Source organism: Panthera uncia (genome assembly GCF_023721935.1).
Source record: "Panthera uncia isolate 11264 chromosome E2 unlocalized genomic scaffold, Puncia_PCG_1.0 HiC_scaffold_20, whole genome shotgun sequence".
NCBI classification, from domain to species: domain Eukaryota; kingdom Metazoa; phylum Chordata; class Mammalia; order Carnivora; family Felidae; genus Panthera; species Panthera uncia.
Window position 1 is genome coordinate 7,138,191 of NW_026057589.1, and position 19,485 is coordinate 7,157,675.

The following is a 19,485-nucleotide window of genomic DNA, read 5'->3' on the forward strand; positions in this document are numbered from 1 at the left end:
CGACTTCAGCCAGGTCACGATCTCACGGTCCGTGAGTTCGAGCCCTGGCTGAAGTCGGACGCTTAACCGACTGCGCCACCCAGGCGCCCCCCTTTTTTTTTTTTTTTAAACATTTTTTTTTTTTTTTAATTTATTTTGGGGACAGAGAGAGACAGAGCATGAACGGGGGAGGGGCAGAGAGAGAGGGAGACACAGAATCGGAAGGCATTTGGATTTCTTAAACTGGGTGCATATATAAATTTGTTTACAATGGGCCATGAGTTCAACAATCAGGTATTAAGATTTAGAGGATTTGTGGGTTGATAAGTAAGGATCCAGTGAAATCTTTAGTAAAATGAATTGATTCTGGTAGATGTGATGTTTTAAGTTTATTTATTTATTTTGAGAGAGAGAGAAAGTGAGCAGGTGAGGGGCAGAGAAGAGAGGGAGAGAATCCTAAGCAGGAGCCTGCAGAGCTGGAAGCAGCCTCAGTCTCATGAACCTTGGGATCATGACCTGAGCCAAAACCCAAGAGTTAGACAGGTAACCAACTGAGCCACCCAGGTGCTCCTCTAAGGGCTCATTTAAAAAGTTAAATAAAAGTAAATTGGGGCACCTGGGTGGCTCAGTCGCTTAGGTGTCTGACTTCAGCTCAGGTCATGATCTCGCAGTCCATGAGTTGGAGCCCTGCGTTGGGCTGTGTGCGGACAGCTCAGAGCCTGGAGTCTGCTTTGGATTATGTGTCTCCCTCTCTCTGGTCCTCCCCCATTCTCCCAAACTCCCTCCCTCCCTGCCTCCCTCCATCTTTCTCTCTCTCTCTCTCTCTCTCTCTCAAAAATAAACATTAAAAAATTAATTATTTTAGAAATAAAAAGTTAAAAATCACACATCCAGGGGCACCTGGATGGTTCAGTCGGTAAAGCGCCTGACTCTTGGTTTTAGCTCAGGTCATGATCTCACAGTTTGTGAGATTGAGCCCTGCATTGGATTCTGTGCTGACAGTGCAGAACCTGCTTAGAATTCTCGCTCTCTTCTCAATAAACAAAAAAAATTTTTTTAATGAGCTCTTACAAGTCATGTGCTCCTGCAGAGTCTCATTTGAGAGATGAGGAGACATGCCAGAAAGAAAGAGAGGAAGGAACCTGCCCTAGGTTATATGTAATTCACGGAAGAGTGAGAACCAGAACCTTGGTCTCCATATCCAGAGTCATGCAGTCAGTGCTTTTCTCACTGTTTTTTGGTTCATGCTGACTTTGCCTTCTCTGAGTCCCTTTTCTGCTTGGGATCAGCATAGTAGTTCCCATTTCCAGAAATCTTTTTTGTGTATTCACTCCCTTCCCTTATACAACCCAACTGTTCCCTTAGTAGTTGCTGCTGACTTTATTCTAGCTTTTGCTGCTTACTGAACTTTTATTTACTCATATGTTTGTAGACCTTAATGGCCCCTGTTCCCACCCCAGGTTTTACTGCAGGGTCTAATGTCTAGTACAAAGATAGATGTCAGTAAATGGATAGCCCAGGTAACCACACAGTTGTTCTTGCTTTATTTCAGGAATGCCTCTGGCTCAAGCAGTAGCCATTCTTCAGAAGCACTGTCGCATCATCAAAAATGTCCAGGTTCTCTACAGTGAACAGGTGAGTGGTAGCTGATTTGTTTACTGAAATAACATTCCTAATCGTTGAGTCACTCCAGAGGTTGATGCTCTGGGAGAGGCAGACTGGCAGGAATTGCTGGGTCAGTGTGTTTGAATGGGAGAATCTCCAGCACTGGTCAGTTACCAAGTACATTTTGACTCTGAAACTTTTGGTCTTGATAATGTAGTGCTGTCAGGTTTGGAAAGGCAATAATAACTGAACTTGTTTTTTGATGTGTTTGACTTAGCTGATCCTTAGGGACATTTCAGTGGGAGGTCACCTCAGGGACTATCTTGTCTTCTAGAGTGCTTGCCTCTTCTACTTTTGTGTTTAAAATGGTCTTTTCTGCTTTGTTGATTGCTTTCATTTGTGTTCAGAGTTGTTGCAGTGCAGAGCACTCCAGACTTGAAAAGAAACAGGTGTAGCTCATTCCTTTGGTGAGAATGAACTGATACATAAGATCATATATCAAAATATTGGCTCCAAATTAATGGACATATTTTACTCTTTTTTTTTTTTATCTGACTTATGGTGGTCTCTATTAAATGTTGGTCAGTTGTGCCAGGAATTAACACCTATAATATAATGTTGCATGTGCTTACAAAGAACTTTTCTGTTTCCAGAAAGAGTGTATACGTTAGCACTAGAGAACTTTCTGAACATCAGGATTTTTTGTATTTGGTTTTATAAGCAGAGTTGGGGACTGTTTTATTATGGGCTTTTAGAAATAAGATGCTTCTTGTCTCTTTAAAAATGCAATCTCCCTTCTGAACTCTGAAATCTATGATTCTTTTGTGACACAGACCATGTGTTGCTGTGTGTAGCAACTTTTATGGTGTCCTATGTGTCACAAACCTCAGGGAATAGTTTTGAGCCTATCTAGGCTACAGGATGTTCTCACTGTCTTTTCTGATACCTTATAAGTACCATTTTGATTATTTTAGTTCCATTTGTCCCATTTAGTTTCAAATCCTAAAGCAAATGACTGTTTATTTTCGACATGAAAAATGTTGTGGATTAGAGGAAGGTGAGATTTCTGTGAGTCTTTCCAGTTTGCCTAGTGTCAAAGTTGAGCCTCTTATCTATGTCCAGACATTACTTTCTGCAGTGCAATACCCCTCTGCCAGCCTACTGAAAGAGTTCCCATGTGAAGAGTCCTCATGAGACAGGGAATGCATAATCTCCAAGCAAGTTCTTGGATATTTTTGTGGTACCTAACACGGAACAAAGGACTTCTAGGAGTAGGACAAAGGTGCCTTGAGCCACAGTGCCAAAGTACTTCCTCATTTATAAAGTGAAGAATGGTGACTTTTCCACTTTGTTGCACTCAGATCATCCCTAACCTACTCTGACTTTCAGTATTAGACCATGAGGGAATTACTCATGACAATTAGCAACTATCAAAATAGGGATAATGGGTTTGCTTCTTGAGCTTTTAGGTTCCTGCACATTCAGTTAAATCAGATTTGGGTACCCCAAGAGTAGATAAAATTGAACATAGGCTTTAAACTAGTAATTTTTTTAAAAGTGTTTTTAATGTTTATTTTTGAGAGAGAGACAGAGCATGAGAAGGGGAGGAGCAGAGAGAGAGGGAGACACAGACTCTGAAGCAGGCTTCAGGCTCTGAGCCGTCAGCACAAAGCCCAACACAGAGCTCGAACTCATGAACCATGAGATCATGACCTGAGCCGAAGTCGGATGTTTAACTGACTGAGCCACCCAGGTGCCTCTTAATTTTTTTTTTTAACGTTTATTTATTTATTTATTTTCTAGAGAGAAAGAGAGCATGAGTGGGGGAGGGTCAGAGAGAGAGAGAGAGAGAGAGAGAGAGAGAGAGACACCCAGAATCCAAAGTAGGCTAGGCTCTGTCCGCACAGATCCCCATGTAGGGCTCGAACCAATGAACCAAGAGATCATGACCTGAGCTGAAGTTGGACGTTTAACCACCTGAGCCACCCAGGTGCCCCTTTAATTCTTTTTTTAATGTTTTTTTATTTATTTTTGAGACAGAGAGAGACAGAACAAGAGCAGGGGAGGGGCAGAGAGAGAGGGAGACACAGAATCTGAAGCAGGCTCCAGGCTCTGAGCTGTCAGCACAGAGCCCAACATGGGGCTCGAACTCACAGACTGTGACATCATGACCTGAGCTGGAGTTGGACGCGCAACTGACTGAGCCACCCAGGCGCCCCTTTAATTTTTTTTTTTAATGTTTAGTTTTATTTTGAGAGAGCAAAGAGTGTGGATGAGGGAGGGGCAGAGAGAGAGGGAGACACAGAATCCCAAGCAGGCTCCAGGCTCTGAGCTGTCAGCACAGAGCCCAATGTGGGGCTCAAATTCAGGAGCTGCAAGATCATGACCTGAGCCGAGGTCAGATGCTTAACCACCTGAGCCACCCAGGTGCCCCGGCTTTAAATTTTTGAAACAAATTTTTAAGAATGAAGTTTATATCTTCCATCACTACTTTTGTTGTCTGTTGTCCTGACCTTTGGGTACAAATAGTTTTAGCATTAAGCTCATTTTCCCTTATGTCTTCTAAGGAGCTGGAATCAGTTGGAAAACATGGATTTTTGAGCCCAGATCTTGGTTCAGATCCTTGTTCTTCCCATTTTTTAGCTATGCAACTTTTGACAAGTTAATAACCAGTCTGGTTCTCCTTCTGTAATATGGTTATTGTTTCCTTGTAATAGAATAATCTTTTGAAGAGGATCAAGAGGAGATGGTCTCTCAGAGCTCTGAGCTCTGATATAGTGCTTCTTAAATGTGGGTCCTGTCCTCTTCTGCCTTCCTTTCCATTTCTTCCCATTTGTCTTCTTGCTTCCCATCAAGTGCAAAGAATAGTCTGGCCCCATTAAATGTTTCCGAAATATCTTCTTATCTCTAGCAAATCACACCTTGGAGGTTAAATGTGCATATCAAGTGGGTCCCATCTTTCTTAGAGGGAAAAGTATGAATGACTAGGAGCAAACAGCTTTACTAAACTATTTCATATGGAGAACTGTGTAATTCTGGGATCACTGGAAGAGCCTGCTTAAACACCATATAGTACATGTATATTTTGATTCCAAAGATACTTAGGATTTACTAGTAAAATATTGATTGTGAGGATAATTTACTTGCTTTTGAAAATTATCTAGTTATGTCCTGAATTGTAACAGTGCCGGCAGAAAAATGATCAGATCTTGGGAGAGTGTAAGAAAATTCCAATCCTCCCATTGTTCCTACTCCAAACAAGGATCTTGAAGGATGCTAAAAGGTTGCTTCATCCTGCTTAATGCTGTGGAATAGCCCTCTTAGAAATGTGTTCTGGGTTGAGAATAAGTGACCTAAGGTCAGAGTTCATCATTCTATCTTGCTTGAGACCTGATGGTTTTAGACATTCATACAGACCTACTGGAAAATTACAACATTCTTTCTTCTAGTGTTTGCCAGGCATGGTGGTACCTCCTAGGCCTGCTACCTTGTGAAGATCAGTGGGGTAGGAGGGAGGAGATAGTCTTAGCTAATCCCAGAAGGCTCTGGAGAGAATTTTTCCACTGAGGCCCACACCAATGGCACCTGGCCTTCCAGCCTACAGTTCTGTCTCTGACAGCCACACTTCTTTGATTCACTGTGCCTGCCTTGGGAGGCTCTATAAAGAAACTTCTCTAAACATTTGAGAGCTTTGTGCCAGTTTCAAGGAGTGGCAGGGTTTCGGATGTTGGTGTTTTTCTTCTGTGGGGCAGCTTGGTTTAGGGCTGTGGAGTGTCTTCAGATGTCGAGTCCTTGAATTGATTGCACTGGAACAGAAGCAGGCAAGTGAGACAAATGTGACGAAACAGTGTTGTATGCTCAGTGCTATGCTTGGTGCCTTCTACCTTACTATCTAGACCTACTATCTCCGTTCCCACAACAACCCTAGAGGGAAGAGATGATGTTATTCCCATGAAGAAACTACAGCTCAGAGAAGTTTTGAGAGTCAGTTAAGGTCACCAGCTCACTCGTACCCAAGCCCAGCTCTGTTCACTGCTTTGTGCTGCTGCTCCCTTCCCCCCAGGACTTAGAAGGGGCAAATGTAGAAATACGACTCCTTAGATCTTAGATTTGGGCTTTACAGAAAGAAGCACATGTGATATGGGATGGTGAGGGGAAGGAAGGAAGGAAGGAGTAAGAGTATCATCTCATACATAAACATCACAAAGTATTTCTTTGTCCTGGAATATGGCCTGAAGCAGTCAAAGTATAGGATATGTTTTCTGTAGATGGTACAGACAACCTTGGGAACAAATGGACATAGGTTCAGCTGACATGCATTGAATATTACCTGCCAAGTTTGGGTCCTGACTAGACCTTTTTACATGCCCTGCGTTCCTCATTGACTGCTCTCTAGGTTTGACAGGGAAACCCATGCTGTAGATGTGGACCCTGACCCTCAAAAGAAAATGGCCTACAAAGTCACATAATTTTGGCCCTTTCCCCCAGGTATTATTTCTCAAAGCCTAGAAGAAGGAGTCTCTTTTCAGCCAGTGTTAGGAAGCAGCAGCTTCAGGCTGGAAGTAGCAGACACTGCATTCACACAACAGTTTGTTAGTTGGGCCAGGGAGGGGCTGTCTGCACTTACATATTCTCTGTGCATTGCATTTAGACTTGAGAGTTTTTGGTAGGTGCTGTTGAGTAAGTTGTTGACTGTTTTATTTTTGTTTTGCAGTCTCCTCTAAGCCATGACCTCATCCTTAACCTGACTCAGGACGGGATCAAACTGCTGTTTGATGCTTTCAATCAGAGGCTTAAGGTAACTGTGAATGACAACTAAAGTTTCATGTCAGGCGGATTACTACGTGCTATTGTGAGATGTTTCTGAAACTCATAAGTGGGGGTAGACTCCTGTGATTCGGTGTACAACAGTACTGGGGACTGGAAGCTGTGCCTGTTCCTCTAAAAAGAGGGAAGCTTGGGATGGGGTGGTTGGAAAGTGGCTGGGAGGGACTCCAATCATAGGCTACAGAGGTGGAGGGGAAAGAGTGTTAAAAGCTTTGGGGAATACTATGGGGAGGGGGATTCTAAGTCCTTCAACTTAAGGAAAGCAAGAGAAGAGCTAACTATTGGCACACATTATCCCAGATCTTAACAGGTGTACTAAAAATGGGGCCTAACTGCAGAATAGGATCAAAAGACTTTAGTCAGGTTTTTGTATCTTGCTTTACTTCATTCTTAGGTCAAGCAATATGACTTGGAAGGTGAAAAACGCAACTGTTCTTCCTAAAATGCTGGAATTTACAGCTTAACACCACCAGTGATGAATTGATTCTTTAACCCCATTGAGGATATGTAAACAAACAACTTGATGGTGTATAGGGTTGTCTTAAGTTCAAGTGCAATTTACTAACACCTGTTTCACTCCAGGATGTTTTTAATACACTATTTACAAATGCCTGGGCTTCACAGATTAGTCATGTGACACCAGACTCATGCCTCAGAGTCACAAGGTTGAATGTGGCTCTGGGCATTGGCATACCAGAGTGCTTATCCTGGTTAGGTTATGGAGTAGCCTTTCCAAAAGACTTGGGTACTTCCTAGTTCTCATCATCCCATCACAAGTGAGCTCCTAAGAAGACAAGATAGAACATGGAAAAGGAATCTGTACACAGAATGGGAATTCTTCATTCATGATGGTTTTTCAAAAGCAAACGTGAACATTCTTAGCCCCACAGTTACCTTGCCTCTCCTTGTGGACTCAGTCATCCTGTCTTCACTGACCAGAAGTTTCACAGTGGGAAAAGGGAGAGAATGGTCATCAGTGTGGCTTCATTACAAATCAGGGAAAATTAATCTGGAAACACCTTTACAAAGAGTTATTTGTTTTAGCTAGGTACGTCCACTTTAGGAGACATAACCCCAGAAGATTATAAGGAAGGTAATGTTGACAGATACGTATAGCAGGGCTTTTCATAGTAATGAAAAGCTGGAAATAACCTACATGGACAGCAAAAGGGGATGGCCAGGCAGCCCATCATAGAATCACAGCATGATGAGGACAGTATCAAATATTAAGTGAGTACTTGGTACAGATTAGGCACATCACTGAATGCTTCCCGTGCATTTCCCAACTTAAGCCTGTGAGCTGTACTGTTTCCCAGTGAGACAAAGGAAGGACAGAGGATGAGTGGTCTGCCAAGCTTTTAACCCTGAATTACCAGTGTATGATAGCCACTGGAGTAGAAATGACAGCTTCTGTTGATGTATATGGGAAATAAATGTCATAAAAGCTGAAGAAAATTGTGTGAGCACACTCTGGAGAAATGTGAAGAATGAGAAAGGAAGTAATTAGAACCTTCTCTTCTGCTTTCTGTGGGGTCCCTATGAAGAGGAGGGTCTGGGACCCTGCTGGAGCCTCTGGAAACTGAGGAAGTGATTCTCAGGTGCCCTTGGTCAGCATCAGGTTTGACCTGACCCATGTGCCTGCCCCTCCATCCAAGCACTTAAGAATACTCTTCTCAGGGTGCCTGGGTGTCTCAGTCGGTTAAGCGTCTGACTCTTGATTTCAGCTCAGGTCGTGGTCTTACGTGACTTCGAGCCCTGCGTCGGGTTCTTTCCTGGCAGCGCGGAGCCATCTTGGCATTCTTTCTCTCTCTCCCTCTCTCTCTCTGCCCTCTCCTCCTTGTGCACTCTCTCTCAAAATAAATAAAGAAACATAAAAAAATAAAAAGAATCCACTTTTCCCTGATGCTGTCTCCTGCAGTTTCCTCATCCCCTCACTCCCTGCCTATGAGAAAGCCCTACAGAATGAGGCTTCACAAATTTCAACCTTCACAGCTACCTGTCTTTTCCTTTCCTATCTTGGCTGCTGCCATGGCTTCTCCTCTGGGGAAATCAAGGTCTTTTCCAGCCCAGTGGGTGGTAAATCATGAAGTTCAGACTTCCCCAGCTGCTTGTCCCTGTGGCCCAGCAAGCTCCATGGGCCAGATCTGCTTGTTGATTATCCTGGTGACATGAAGGACTCCAAGATGGTTGGTACTCTGGGTCTCTTGCCACAAGTGCCATCCTACATATGCCCTGTGGTTAACTCTGGTCCATTGTTTTCCCATTAGGCAGGCAGGGTTGAAACACCCATAAATGTTGGTCGGGGTTATTGGCAGGTGGGTGACAGCGACACAGAAGGAACATCCTGGAGGCCCACCGCCACAGGGTGAGTGGTGGGAAGCCCTTGGGTGGTCATTGGCCAGCTGTAGGGGTGGCAATAAGGGAGGCAGAGTGCCTGTTCCTGCTATACAAGCAAGGCTTCTGGCTAAAGGGTGAGGCTGTCTACCAGCATGGGGCCCTGGCCTTGGTGAAATGATATACCAGTTTGGCATGATATACTGCCATGCCGGAGCTTTCTGAAGGGACACTGAGTATCTTATTATGAATCACAGCTGTTCCCCTGTTCTTCCTTTAATGACCTCTCTTGGTACCTCCTTTCATGTTTTCTAGTTTCACATTGCCCTTAGCTGACTTCGTAACAGTCAGACTTGTCTGATGTTTTGAGTACCTTTCCTGTGCAAACTAATGAGCCAGACCTTAAAAAGGGCTTAACTTAGTGTGGTACTGGTGAATGGCATACACAAATAGTATAGGAAAGAGTTGATTGAAGTGCTGTGTCTGCCCAGCAGAGGGAGTTACTCTTAGCAAGTAGGATTAGAAGAGCTGCATTATAATTCAGAGGTGCCCAACTTGTGGTTCAGTGTTATGACCACTAAACAAAGTTAGAGATAAGGTCTGGCCAAGAGTAAACTAATATGTCTCATTTTCTTTGGTAGTTCCAGATGCTTCTGCATGCAGGGCCCCACAGCTCCTTCTAGGATGAGGCCCATATTGTCAGGGCAAACAGACACTGAACCAGCTCTGCTTATTCCTCTACAGTAAGGGCCAGAACTCCCAACTGGAAGGTAGTAGCTGGTTCTTCAAGCCTTGGCCAGCCATGTTTCTTGCGTAGAAGACTTCATAGTGCTCATTATTTGGCACCACTAGTAGCTGAGTGTTTTAGCAATACCTTTGTCTTTGCCCTGAGTTCTTGGCATTTAATTAAAGGCTGAACCCCTTGAAACTACACAAGGGCACTGATGTTCTCCAGGTACCCTTCAATAGAGATATGTATACATATTTGAAATTGTCACACTTGTCCTAAACTAATATGACTTGTTTTCTAGCAGGATAGACCTCCCCCCATCTTTTTTGTTTTGTAAACCACAGTATTTTAAAGCTGATTTTGAAAGTGACTGGGTCTGGGGTCTTTTTAATGCAGCAAAGTGTGCAATAGCAGGAAGGGGGCTCAGTATCCAAGGTTTTGTCCATAGTTTTAACCTTTATACTATGTGAATTTGTTTCTGTGGAGGTTTCCACTGTTCTGTATGTACAGTCTTCTATATGACCCAGCAGTAGATTAGATAAAGGATCTTTGACCCACAGCCTCCATGGGCATCTGTTCAACAATCTGGATGAAGGGAAAGGAGAGGTTATGGTGTGTGTGTGGTATCCGTTTTTCCTTCAGATTTAAAATGAGAATAAAATGTAATATGCAGTGCTTCAGGAGAATTTTGGCTAGTGATAGATTTTTTTTCTTCACTATTCTATAAATGTCTTTTTTATTAAGATTTTATTTTTAAGTAATCTTTACACCCAATGAGTAGCTAGAGCTCACAACCCTGAGATCAAGAGTTGTGTATTCTATCAACTGAGCCAGCCAGGTGCCCCACTATAAGTGTCTTTTCTTTTCTTTCTTTCTTTTTTTTTTTTTTTTTTTTTTTTTTTAATTTTATTTTAGAGAGATACCGTACATGAGTTGGGGAGAGGGGCAGAGGAGGATAGAGAGGGTGAATCTCAAGTAGGCTCCACATCGAGCACAGAGCCCGATGAGGGACTCAGTCCCACGACCCCGGGATTGTGACCTGAGCCAAAATCCAGAGTCGGACACTCAACTGACTGAGCCTCTCAGGCACCCCTATAAATGTCTTTTTAATCCATCTCTTTCAACTGCAGAGCATTACCAATGGTTAAAATTTGATTTTTTTTTCTTTTAGGTGATTGAAGTATATGACTTGACTAAAGTAAAGTTAAAATATTGGTAAGTTTTCTCCCCTGTTGCTCTATGTCACAGGATTGGTACAAATGGACTTTATTACCCTCATTAAGTTAATAAAGAATTCCCATTCCTAGCAGTTCCAGGATTACAACCTGGTACCATGATTTCCTCAGGCAGCCTCCAAACCTACTTAGCTTCCCAAGGAAGAGAAGGAAGTGTTGTTAAGAACATGCTCTGTGTAAAACACTTCTCATAGATGTCAGTTCATTTAATCCTTACAGCAAAGCAGGACCTCAGCTTAGGGGTGGTGACGTGACTGTCTTCTGGGTCATAGCTGCCCTCCCCAAATAGGTCTGACCCCAAAGCCTCTATGCTAAAGGGAATGCCAAAGGGACCTCTATTTGGGGGCCAAAATCTACTTCTTTTTTAAAAGTTTTTTTTTTTTTTTTTAATGTTTATTTATTTTTCAGACAGAGAGAAACAGAGCATGAACGGGGGGAGGGTCAGAGAGAGGGAGACACAGAATCTGAAACAGGCTCCAGGTGGTCAGCACAGAGCCTGACGCAGGACTCGAACTCGTTACCACAAGATCATGACCTGAGCCGAAGCCGGATGCCCAACCGACTGAGCCACCCAGGCGCCCCAAAATCTACTTCTTAGAATGAAAATGGGGGTGGCCTATATCATGAACTAATATTTGAGCACCCTTTATGGCAAGGTGCTGTGCTACCATCTAGAATACTCCGTTTAGTAAGCTTCCTTAACAGGCTTCCCTTTCCCTTTGTGAGGGCGTAAAAGGGTCCAATTCCTGGGGCTGGCTCGAGCAGCATTTGCCAATAGAGAAGTGGATAAAGCAAATGTGTAATAGTACTGGCCCCTTGCAGATTTCTTTTTGTCTTTTAGTTTTGTTGGAGCCTTTCTTTGTCTTTTCCCTCTTAAGAGTTAGTGGTAGGTACCTATGACCCAACAATAGCACTACTAGGAATTTACCCAAGGGATACAGGAGTGCTGATGCATAGGGGCATATGTACCCCAATGTTTATAGCAGTGCTTTCAACAATAGCCAAATTATGGAAAGAGCCTAAATGTCCATTGACTGATGACTGGATAAAGGAGATGTCGTTTATATATACAATGAATACTACTTGGCAATGAGAAAGAATGAAATCATGCCATTTGTAGTAACGTGGATGGAACTGGAGGGGATTATGCTGAGTGAAATAAGTCAGTTAGAGAAGAACAGATATCATATGTTTTCACTCCTATGTGGATCTTGAGAAAGTTAACAGAAGTCCATGGGAGAAAGGAAGGGGGAAAAAATAGTTACAAACAGAGGGAGGGAGGCAAACCACAAGAGACTCTCAAATACAGAGAACAAACTGAGGGTGGATGTGGGGGTTGGGGAGAGGGGGAAATGGATGATAGGCATTGAGGAGGGTACTTGTTGGGATGAGCCCTGGGTGTTGTATGTAAGCCAATTTGACAATAAATTATATTAAGAAAAAAAAAACTACAATGAGATACCACCTCATACTTGGTTTTTTTTTTTTATTTTAAGGTGGTAGGTAAAATTAAATAAATAACAAGAATTAGTGGTGGGTAAAATCATGAGGTCCTGGGTTAGACTGCCCTGTGTTCATCATTCTGTTACCTCTGTGACCTTGGGCAAGTCACTTAACCTCTCTAGGCTTGTTTTTCCATCAGAGAAATGAAGCCAGTACGTGGCTACTAGGTTAGGAAGATGACATGAGATACTGCTGGCAAAGCACTTGTCACCATGCCTGGTTAAAAAAAGAGGTGTTCCATGAATTATACTAATTTTTAAATTAACCTTTAAGCATTCTCCTTACATGCTCATCATCTGAAATCATGTGTTGCTCTTCATTCCCAAGCCCCTGCCCCTTGGGTTTTTCCTCTTTGCATGGGATCTGCCCCTCACCCCCAACCTACCTGTTCACCTAGTCCATGGGTGCTGGCTGGTTCTTCTGCCTAGTAAGAAAGCAAGCTGCTTTGTTTGGTTATACACTATTCTCTTAAGATGTTCATCCCTTTTTAAGAAAGTTCCTTTTCAAGCCAAACTGCTAATAGGCATCCTGGGAAAACACATTCACACTCTCTATTCCTGGGGCCCTTCTTTATCCAAGTCCAAATGCCATAGGGCTGAGACTGAATTTATTTCCTTCTAAATTGTGCCTGGTGACCACACGTGTCTTGGGAGGCCCTAGAGGATCAATTCAATATGTCAGTCTCAGGAGACTTGATTTATTCTGACCCCATTAATTATCCTTCACTTAAAAGTTCTTTAATTAGGGGTGCCTGGGTGGCTCAGTCGGTTGAGCGTCCGACCTCGGCTCAGGTCGTGATCTCGTGGTCTGTGGGTTCGAGCCCCGCGTCGGGCTCTGTGCTGACAGCTCAGAGCCTGGAGCCTGTGCCTGTTTTGGATTCTGTGTCTCCGTCTCTCTCTGACCCTCCCCCATTCATGCTCTGTCTCTCTCTGTCTCAAAAATAAACATTAAAAAAAAAAAGTTCTTTAATTAAACTTGTGTTTTGACATACTTGTAGGCTCACCTGCCTGTGTTTTAAGAATAACTCTTCCAGCCACCATCTTCAGTGATCTGAAAAGCATCTTTGTTTTTCAGTGGAGTGCATTTTAACTCTCAGGCCATAGCTCCCACCATTGAGCAGATTGACCAGTCTTTTGGTGCGACCCATCCTGGAGGTAAGCCAAGTCTATCTGTTTCCTCTGTCACAGCCTATAATGATAAGCCTGGCAAGTGGCACCATCCCAGCCCTAGTGCCCCTTCCTACAGGAAGCCAGGTTCTGGTAGAATTTGTGGGTTGATACTTGGGTGTGAGGGAAAGCTTCTCCCTCTTGTTTTCACCCTAGTAAGTCAGTTCAAGAATCAGGCACAAGGAAGGTGTTACCAGGCTAGTGTGTGTTCTCATCTCTGGTACCATTCAACCATGTCATTTTCTCCTCCCCACTCTTACAGTGTACAACTCTGCTGAGCAGCTCTTCCACCTCAACTTCAGAGGACTGTCTTTCTCTTTTCAGTTAGACTCGTGGACTGAGGCTCCCAAGTACGAGGTTAGCCCTTCCCTTCCCACGGTATTTGTCACCCAGTACCCAGGTGATATGGGCCCAGCAGACAGTGCCACTGGGGAGGTTGGATAGGTACCCTTTTTTGGTTTCCTCATCTCTGAGGTCTTTAGGGGCCAACATGGATAGGACTGATAGCAAGAACAAAGCCTGAGCCAGCATTCCCAGGGGGAGGGCACTTCCCACTGCAGAGTGAGGATTGTCAGAGATAAATCCAGTTTGCCTTGCTTTAAAACTAAATCACTGTGTTTTTTTCAGTAACCTAGAGTTTGAGATAATTCATTCTGGATTTTCAGTTATTTATTGCTTTTAGCAAAATGTTTCATTCATCCTTAGGTAGCAGCGTCCTTAGGGTCGTGAAATGATAGATGTTTGTAAGGCTTACATTTTGTTAAAGGAACCATTCCTGCATGTTTTTCTTGATGAAGGAAAGAAAAACTGAGTAAAATGAAAGATGAACTTGAATGGATGGGGTGAGTTTATTGATCTGGAGCCAGGTTTAACTGTTGTTTAGGTTTGACCTGGCCAGTTCTTGAAGACCATGAGTGCTGGAGAAATGCCAGAGCCTGGGCCATATGGCCTGCAGTGGGCTCTCAGTAAAACTTTTGTCCTGTGTTTGCAGCCCAATTTTGCCCATGGTCTAGCTTCTCTCCAGATACCCCACGGAGCAACTGTGAAACGAATGTACATCTACAGTGGAAACAGCCTACAGGATACCAAGTGCGTTTGGGGAGCACAAGTTTCATGGGCCATGGACTCCCTGGGAGGGAGGGTGAAGCCTCTGCTCATTTTGTGCCTGCCTCCAGGGCTCCCGTGATGCCCCTGAGCTGTTTCCTTGGCAATGTGTATGCTGAGAGTGTAGATGTTCTTCGAGATGGAACTGGACCCTCAGGTTTACGACTTCGGCTACTTGCTGCAGGTCAGTTACTGGCCTTGGGGTGGTGGATTATATTCATGTTGAGACGGTCTAAAATCCCACATGCTTAGAGGTAGTTGGTACAAGATAATGTAGATGCTTATGGTTAAAGCTTTCATTTAAATTTAATGAAAAAGGACAAGACACAGTTTTGTCATTAGTAAATCTTAATAAGTAACAGTAGCATTGCTTCTCCTAGCATGTATATAGCCTTCTGTGTGCTTATGTGGATTTTCAGTTGTTCCCAGGCTGTTTACTAGAGATGCATGTTATGAGCTTCGATATTGGAGTGTTCTGCCCTTTTCTACCCCTTATGCCCAGTTCTCAGGAGGCTGGCAGAAGGGACTTCTTGAATTCTGGTTTGGCCACATCCACTGAGAGTTTTGCTGACTATGAACAAAAAAAGAGCTGCTGTCTTCAATGGCTGGTCTCTCTAGGATTCATGTCTCATTTGTGATTTCCTTGTGTGGCATGGCCAATCTCAGCTACTTTGGACCTTGGGTCATGCTTCGTATTAGTAGTATGGGGATCTCCTATGTCGAGTTTGCCTCCGTGCCTTTGGCCTGGGTGCCAGCATAGGGGCTACGCCTAGCCAGTGTTTGTTCATAAATTGGGGTCTTGCATTCGTTTCTAAGGCACTAGTTCTTAACTATGAAGAATCTGGTGTATGAACTCTGAAGTCACTCCCCTGAGCAGTTAGATAGTTCCCCACCTCCAGGTTAGAAATTTCTAAAAGTGTGGTTTTCTAGCCAAGCAGAAAACTAATGTTACACTTGAGCTATACTGTTTGAGAGAATTGAGCTGTAGCAACAAGGTCAATCTAGGGTCTTTCTTGTCAGAAGGATCACTCCTTGAAACACTGAGGTAGTCAAGGATGGCACAGTTATCCCAAGTGACAGCAGGAGGAGTCTGTTGGGAGCGGGGACTCTCCAGTTCTGACTTCCACCTTGTATAGCACACTCCCAGCAGTCACATCTCACTGCTTGCCGGATGAGTTGGGGAGACACTTTAAGTCAGGGACTCACCCAAGTTACTGTCCAATCTAGTACTCGTTGAGAGTTTCCTTTGGCAAGCGTAACTTGTCTCAGCCAACCCATTTCTCACATGTTTCCTGTGGAGTGCAGCTACAGTGATGTTTTTAAGATAAGAAGACAGTTCCATCTATCTTGGTCCTCACAATAATTTATAGGAAGATTCACTCCAGGGAATCAGAAGCTAAAATAGGCTCCTAAAAATAAGGGTACTTTTACCTGGGTAGGCTTCAGGTAGAGTGAGACGAGAGAGAAGACCCACCTGTGAAGAGTGCCTTCCTAGTAGCCCCATCTGCATATTCACAAGTGTACCTGGGGACTTTGGGCTTACAGTATAGGACTTTTGGTGGTCAGCCAGGATTGCCAAAACTGCAAGATATATAGACCGAGGTTAATGTTGACTATGGTTTTCCCAGGACCTAGTTAATTAATTTATTTATTTTTTGTAATGATTTTTTTTTTAACGTTTATTTATTTTTGAGACAGAGAGAGACAGAGCATGAACGGGGGAGGGTCAGAGAGAGGGAGACACAGAATCCGAAACAGGCTCCAGGCTCTGAGCTGTCAGCACAGAGCCTGATGCGGGGCTCGAACTCACAAACCGTGAGATCATGACCTGAGCCGAAGTCGGCCACTTAACCGACTGAGCCACCCAGGCGCCCCTGGACCTAGTTAATTTAAACACAACCTTATTTGCCACTCATTGTATATGTGCTGTGACTGAAGATTCTTGGATTAGTTGAAGAACTCGGTACCAACTTATTTCAGATTGTGGATTCCTGAAGTCTTCCCCATATAACAAATGGATTATTATAAAGAGCCTTGTCAATTATAAAGTTCTGTGCAGAGTAAGGTGATGGTGGTTATCATGGACCAGGAAATTCAGTCTTCCTCAGGTTCTTGCCTTTTACAAAAGAAAAAAAAAAGTTTGTTTATTTTGAGAAAAAGAACATGAGCAGGGTAGGGGCAGAGAGGGAGAGAATCCCAAGCAGGCTCTGTGATGTCAGCGCCAAGCCCAACACAGGGCTCAGTCCCATGAACAGGGAAATCATAACCTGAGCCAAGATCAAGAGTCAGAAGCTTAACCAACTGAGCCACCCAGGTACCTCCCCCACCTTTTTTTTTTCCCCCCGGTGGAGGAGACAGAAAATACTTTGTCTTTCCATCCACAGAATGGGGAAAATCTTCCTGTTAGGAGTGTCTGTTGCTATTCCACAGCTGCTGCTATGTGTGTGTTTAACTGGAACTGTTTCTGAAATGTATTAGAGTCAGGGTTTAAAGATTCTTCCCAAAGAAGAAACTCATGGCAAATCGGGTTTTCTTATCCTCCCACTTCTCTGGTTTTCGTTTTTGAGTGTTAGTGGGTCTATCAGTGTTTGTAGAATTAGGGATGAGTTAATGGATGTTTCACTCTTGGCTTTTTTATAGAGTGCTTTTTTTCTTTAGGTCCAGTCTCTGGTTGGAGGTTACCATTGAGAAGCCCCTCTTAACATAAATTCTTGTATCTTGTCAGGACCTAGAAAATGGCAAGAGATAGAACCTCATTCTATACTTCCATAGCACCTATGCTGCTGTTTATTGTACCACAGTTGTGTGGTGTGGGATTGGGATCTTCACACCATAAGCTCCAATAAGGACAGAGATTGCACTTGTTTTGCCCAGCATGTTTCCTCAATATCTAACAAAGTGTCTATCCCATCGTAGTTAATAAGTAAATATTTGGTGACTGAATAAAGTTTCCAGAGCTCCACATCACTTTTGTGGGATTGAATGAGTCTCTGGGATTATTTCAAGTAGATGGTGATCTCTCATAACATCACAAGCTGTATGACTTGGTATTTCCCCTTATATGCAGTCTTGCCCCTCAGCCAGAGCTAATAATGCAGCATGCAGCAAGTGGCCTCTCTGGGAGCCCCTGGGCCTTAGGCTGCAGCATCTCAGGCCCTGGCTGGGAACCTGACCACCTCCCCCTTCTCCTCTGCAGGTTGTGGACCTGGCCTATTAGCAGATGCCAAGATGCGGGTATTTGAACGTTCAGTGTATTTTGGTGATTCCTGCCAAGATGTTCTTAGCATGCTTGGCTCTCCACACAAGGTCTTCTATAAGTCAGAAGACAAGGTAGGGGAAATGTGTTTATAAAGTCAAAAAGGCAGTCTCTCTCTTTTTTTAAGTACACACTACTCCCAACATGGGGCTCTAACTTGCAACCTCAATGTCAAGAGTCACATGCTCTACCTACTGACTGAGCCAGCTCCACTTTTCTTTTTTAATCAATATTAAGTTAATATCAAGTAAATATAAATTGTTATTTTTCCATAGTACCTGTTCTATTACAGTTGACAAAGAATTAAATTGAAAGCTCTTGTCTGATCCTGTTGATCAGATTGTCCTGCCTTTTCTTGGACACCAGGGCTTAGTCTGTAGTCAACCAAAGCTCAGTGTTATTCAGCACTAGCAGCAGGTACTCTGACACTCTTGCTCACCTGATAGCTTAATGTTACACACAAAGCACAATTTGTAGACTTTCAGTTAATCCAAGAACTGTATTAAGGGGTTGGATTTTATTTTATTTTTTTCCTAACAGATGAAAATTCATTCTCCTTCCCCTCATAAACAAGTTCCATCCAAGTGCAATGACTACTTTTTTAACTACTTCACTCTTGGAGTGGTAAGTTCTGATTCCTGAGAGAAATGTTGGATTTCTGTGGTGGTGGACCATGCACCTGGGCATACCTTTGTGTACACGGGAGCTCGTAACCATGCCTGGCAGCAGGAAAACTAGCCCCAGCTGGCTTTGCCCAGTGCTGCCTTGCATTGGTACCCCAAAGTGGGCCTTCTCTGCCACCAAGATTGCTTAGAAACACAGGTTCCCTGGTATGTCTTGGCTTCTTTATTGAGGGAAGCGTGCTGCACAGGTGGCAGCTGTGGGAGTCATCCCAATTAACCTATTTTGGGATCTGCCTGTTTGTAGAACACAGGACCCTCTTCTGGGGTCACAAAATAGGGAGACTAAAAAGTAGGGGTGTGCTTATGTATTTGCAGGGGATCACCCCAGAGGCATTGCTGTGGCCCTGTGTTCTGGATGTAGGATGCTGAACAGAGCTTGTGGCCACTGTCAGTGCTGACAGTCCTGCTAGTAGATGGGATGTGTGTGAGAGAAGTTGTGTAAACCCTGCCCTAGCAGGATACATCTCTTAGGGCAGGGTTGGCCTGGACCTTGATTCTTCTAACCTTTGAGCCTTCTAGGGCCTGAGTTCCTGAAACAGCAAAGAAAGGGTAGATTCTGGAGAGGGAGAGAGGAGATACTGGGTCTGCCTATGTGGATAAAGACCAAAGGAGCCAGGGGTAGTAGGGGCACGGCAGCAGGCTCATAAACTCTTGAGGTAGGACAGTGGCAGAGGGAATGGTGCTTTGTAAACTGAACCTCTTGAGGTCAAGGACCAGTGATGATAAGTGACAAGAAAGATGGAACAAATGGCCCAGCCCTAATAGGACTTAATGTAGGAATGGAATCAGAGGGAAATCTGGGGTCACAGGCCTGAACAGCTGTCAGAGTGTGAAACTGGGAAGGGTGTGGTGAATAGGAGAGAGTGTTCGATAGGCAGCATCAACTCCAAGTCTGAGTCCTGGTCAGAGGCTGGATTTTCATTTCCCAGGGTCACTGATTCTCACAGAGAGGGCCTAATGGAAGCCAGAAGGGTCTTGCGGTCATGGCATTCAGAGTAATTAGATGCCTTGAGCCTCTGAAAAGTCAGGTGGTCGCTAAATCTTCTTAGTGACCTTTAAGCCA

At 43.8% G+C, this 19,485-nt stretch overlaps 1 protein-coding gene across 3 annotated transcripts in view; it reads left to right on the top strand.

Moving 5' to 3' along the window:
• The window catches only part of PHAF1 (phagosome assembly factor 1), a 31,212-nt gene that overhangs the window by 6,965 nt on the left and 4,762 nt on the right, over positions 1-19,485 (top strand). For all 3 annotated transcript variants that reach the window (XM_049622871.1, XM_049622872.1, XM_049622873.1), the window contains 9 exons: positions 1,532-1,614; positions 6,299-6,382; positions 10,647-10,690; positions 13,288-13,367; positions 13,642-13,736; positions 14,371-14,468; positions 14,555-14,667; positions 17,680-17,813; positions 18,280-18,363. In XM_049622871.1, coding sequence (XP_049478828.1) covers positions 1,532-1,614; positions 6,299-6,382; positions 10,647-10,690; positions 13,288-13,367; positions 13,642-13,736; positions 14,371-14,468; positions 14,555-14,667; positions 17,680-17,813; positions 18,280-18,363 — 815 coding nt within the window. The remainder of the gene's footprint in view (positions 1-1,531; positions 1,615-6,298; positions 6,383-10,646; positions 10,691-13,287; positions 13,368-13,641; positions 13,737-14,370; positions 14,469-14,554; positions 14,668-17,679; positions 17,814-18,279; positions 18,364-19,485) is intronic.